This window comes from Camellia sinensis, chromosome 12 (assembly GCF_055761805.1).
Source record: "Camellia sinensis isolate YWXY chromosome 12, ASM5576180v1, whole genome shotgun sequence".
In the NCBI taxonomy this organism is placed as follows: domain Eukaryota; kingdom Viridiplantae; phylum Streptophyta; class Magnoliopsida; order Ericales; family Theaceae; genus Camellia; species Camellia sinensis.
In genome coordinates, this window is record NC_138972.1 from 157933385 (window position 1) to 157937704 (window position 4320).

The 4320-nt window shown below is 38.4% G+C and overlaps 1 protein-coding gene across 1 annotated transcript; it reads right to left on the bottom strand.

Annotated features, from left to right (window-relative positions):
• Positions 1-586: 586 nt before the first annotated feature.
• LOC114262871 (patellin-3) lies at positions 587-3939 on the bottom strand. Its single transcript, XM_028203287.2, has 4 exons — positions 2491-3939; positions 1761-1885; positions 1501-1642; positions 587-1371 (listed from the first exon to the last, which is right to left on the bottom strand). Exons 1-4 carry the CDS (start codon positions 3721-3723, stop codon positions 1117-1119), a joined length of 1755 nt encoding a protein of 584 aa, XP_028059088.2. The 5' UTR covers positions 3724-3939; the 3' UTR covers positions 587-1116.
• Between the last annotated feature and the right edge of the window lie 381 nt (positions 3940-4320).

Genomic DNA, 4320 nt, shown 5'->3' on the forward strand with positions numbered 1-4320 from the left:
GATTACACGTTAAAATCCCAACATCCGCCCATTACATGATTATTATCCAAATACATAACAAGAATTATTTTAATAAAACAAAAATATATCTAAAAAATTTATTAATTTTACATAATTTTATCTTTGGTGGACAAAAATAATTTTTAAAAATTCAAAAATATGTTTTTGACATTTACTTTTATCAAATTAACAATTTTACCCTTAAAAGTTAAGCAATGATATCTTCAATTGTCCTTATTTAAAACAAGATGCAAAATTCAAGATCAAATATATCACAATTGAAAAGTCAAGAATCAAAATGACACAAATCTCAAACTATAAAAACTATTAATGTAATTCGCCTAAAATTTAACTATCTCTTCAAACACAAAAATCTCAACCTATTAAAAATCAAAAATTAAAATAAATTACTAAAACAATCAAACATCTCAAATAAGGTCATAATTTAACAATTGTGATACTTTGAAAGAAACAAATTTGAGATTTAAAAATAAAAAAAATTCCATGGCGCGGGAGACGGCTGACGGCCAGACAGCGACAGGAGCATTTGGAAATTTGGCAAAACCCAAAACCAAATGAGACAAAATTAACGAACAAATGACTTCTTAACATTAACATCCACAAAAGATGAAAGATAAGGTAAAAGACATCACCAAATTTTCACAACTTTTACATTCAGGCCCAGCCCAAAAGAGTATAAACAAATGCTAACAATGTTCATATCCACAAGCCAAATGTGACGCCACACATCTCCACCCCCCTTTCCTTCTCTCTATATATATATATTATCTCAAAATATCTTCCATCCACATCCAAATTGTTCTCAACTTTGATATTTCAAATACAAACCAAACTAAAAACCAAAAAAGAAAGAAAAATCCCCAAACAAATATTTATATAAATAAAATCCCCAACACTTTTAAAATTTTTTCAAATTAAAATTAATTTCAACCAATAAAAGAAAGAAAGAAAGAAAGAAAGAAAGAAATGAAACATTTTCAAAATATCAAAAGAACCCCTTATTCCTGCATTTCAATGGCTTCTCTCCTTTCCCTTTTGTTCTGAGTGAATAGGAATTTGAAATACCAGCAAAGCCAAAGCTAATTCTTGAGCTCTTTAATCAGAAGGAGGCTTGGTCTTGGACCTGTAGAGTAGCTTCTTCTTCTTTGAGGTTTGGTTGTTAAATGTGAGCACAACTTTCCCACTTTCCCCAATCTTGAAGCTTCCAGAGACCACGGTTTCGTCGGCTGGTACAATCTTCCTCGACTTCTGTATAATCACCGTGTATCCGCCTTCAGAACCAGGCACAAATTCAGCTCCATAGCACACATCCCATCCAATCACTCTCACTTCCCAAACCAAAGTACAAGCCTGCAAATCCAAGAAACAAATTACAATTGCAATTACAAAACATATTTATATATTTTCTAACGATGCCCAGAAAAATTAAAGCTCATTTGTACTGATATTGATTGAAATCGGAAAGGCATGCAGGCCCACCTCAGAAACTGGGAATTCAACGGTGTGTTTGCTTGCGGGCTTGATAGTCTCCTCTGTGACAACATCAGCAGTGGTGAATTCTTGTTCGCCGTCCCTGCTAAGCCCCCCATACTGTACTGGTACTTGTTCAGGCGCGGTGTATCTGATTATTTTTGTATCGTCATCATCATCATCATCAAAACACACACCAGAATGAGATATATGCATAAGAGAGAAGATCCATATTAAGCAAAGAAAAAGAAAAACAAGAAATTACTAACTTGAAGAGGGTTTCAGTAGATTTGGAAGGGCCTGCAAACACAAACTTGCTCTTGGTCCTTTGGGTGAAGAAAGGACTGATCATTCTATAGAAGGCCAGGTACCACCATGGAACATTGATGAACATCTTTAAAAACCACTCAAAACAAAAGCCCCAAATTAATACCCAAAAGAAACCAATAAATGCATGCAAAGTACCATTCTAGGAAAATTCATTTAACACCTCTGCACCATCAAAAAGCAGGAACATCTATATTTTCCATCAATTAATACCAAGACAGCCACAACACAAATATACATGTCCATGCAAAGTACCAGCATGAAACAATATTGATCAGATTAATAACACCATCAGGAAAGAAGAGCATTCACAATCCTTCATCAAATTCAATCCTCTCATGAAACATGTATCCAATCAAGTTTTAACCAAATATTTCATTAAATCGGGTACGAATAAAAAAAATATTTCACTAAATTTCCCCAACAACCCTTTTTTCATTCAAGTTTGATGAAACTGTTAAAAGATGAAGGATTGGAGATGGTTTTTCTTCCACCTGAATGGGTTAAAAGAGGGTTTTGGAATAGTTTAGGTTTTAAAAAAAAAAAGATTTCATGAAAATTCGATTAAAAAATCAAGCTTTTAGTCTAAATTGTTGAACAAAATTTGAAATCCATGAAAAATACAATACAAAAAATAAAATTATATAATGAATTGAAGCAAATTAATCATACCTGTTTGGCGACAAACTCAGGGTAATTATCCTGAAGCAATTGGAGGGCTTGATTGGTGGATGTTCTGAGCTCCCTCTTGAAGGGTCCTGGAGAGTTCTTGAGATCATTGACCTGAACAAAAGTGCATATCCCATCTGGGCTGAAATCAAGCTTCCTGATGCTCTTCTCCAAGAACTGAATCCTCCATCGGATGAACTTCTGTCTCTTTTCTTCATCAGAAAAGGTGTTGTGATACAAATCCTTGTTCTGAAACTCCCCATAAGCGTTGTAGCAAACTGGGTGTCCTTCTTTGTCGAATCCATGCATGAAAACCACCTTATCGAGCTCAGTCCCCAGATCTTCTTCAACCAGGGACTCGATTCCGAAATCTTTGCGCCAGAGGACGGTGTTCTTCAACATGGTGAAGGCTTCTTTGACCTTGAAATCCCTGGCTCTCAGGAATTTCAGGAGTATGACATCGCTCCTCTCGTCAGCCAGAAGAGGAATTCCATAGATAGAGACCTCCTCGGGTGGTGGTGGCGGAAGCGGCGGCGCTGATTCTTCTTCTTTTGGCTCCTCCGGTGGAGCCTCCGTGGCGACGGCGGCTTCTTCCGGCGGAGGAGCCGGAGCAGAGACGGCGACGATTGTTTCTTCGATTGCTTCGACAGTTTTGGCACCATCGTCGTCGATGACGGCGGTGACTTTCTCAACCACTTCAGCAACAGCAACAACCACTTCCTTGGGTGGCGCCGCCACTTCTTCCGCCGGAGCAGAAGTCTCGGCAGGGACTTCTTCGGGTTTCGAGGGTTCTTCAGTAGCGGGGGTCTCCGGAGCAGCCTCCTCGGCCTTCTTTTCTTCCTCAACCACCGCAGGGGGCGGAGGCGGAGGCGGTAGAGCGGTGAATTCATGCTTGTTGAGGGCTTCTTGAACGAGTTGTTTCAACTCATCGAGGGCTTTCTTTTGTGGGTCAGGGAGTTCACCAACAACGTTGGTCTCCTCCTTAAAAGAAGCCGATTCAGTTATCTTCTCTTCCTCCGCCGCCGGTTTCGACTTCTCGGCCTCCACCACTTCTTCCTCCGCCGCAGCAGCAGCAGCAGCAGGAGGTTTCTCCGGAGTAGCCTCGGGTTCGGGTTCGGGTTCCGGAGCGGGAGGAAGCTCTTTCTCGGCCACAGGGACGTCAGAAACAACCACTACTTCCTCAGTTACTTGCACCGAAGTCTCCGGAGCCGCCGGTTTCTGGGTTTCGTCAGCCATATCTTAACTTGATCAAACCACAGAGAGAGAGAGAGAGAGATAGAGAGATAGAGATAGTAGGGTGAATTGGGCGTGGCGGAGATGATGTATATGAGGGGAGGGGAGAGAAGGAGTGGAGAGTGCCAGAGTCGCATTTGCCAGCTCGTTACCACTCTCTTCGTGGGGGCCCACCTCCACCCCCAATAAAACCCTATTTTGTATTTATTTAAAAAAACCCTGTACGTTGTATGGCTACCCCTCTTATATAAATTGGCCTCTTTTAAAAAAAATTAAAAAATTAAAAAATTATTAACCTATTTAAATCATATCATTTCTCTATTACATCAATTCAAACTCAATTTATATTCAACTTATATTTTATAAAAAGTCAAAAAATACACTTATTTAGATCATTTCAAACCACATTTTAAATTGATTTTATGAATTACTGAGGATTGATTTGGCAAGCTCGCAAAAAGTTAACTCCTAACTTTTTTAGTCAAAAAAAATTAGTTTTTTTAACTCAAATTATAATCCAAAAAATTAGTTTTTTTAGTTAAAAAATTTAAAAATTAACTTTTTATCAACTTTTTAAAACATCACTAAATGAATGAATTC

Excerpts from the sequence above, each read along its gene's own strand:
- LOC114262871 (XM_028203287.2), bottom strand. The coding sequence starts at position 3,723 with ATGGCTGACGAAACCCAGAAACCGGCGGCTCCGGAGACTTCGGTGCAA. Across the intron at positions 1,643-1,760 it reads TCTACTGAAACCCTCTTCAA|ATACACCGCGCCTGAACAAG; the intron begins GTTAGTAATTTC and ends AAAAATAATCAG. Across the intron at positions 1,372-1,500 it reads TTGAATTCCCAGTTTCTGAG|GCTTGTACTTTGGTTTGGGA; the intron begins GTGGGCCTGCAT and ends TTGGATTTGCAG.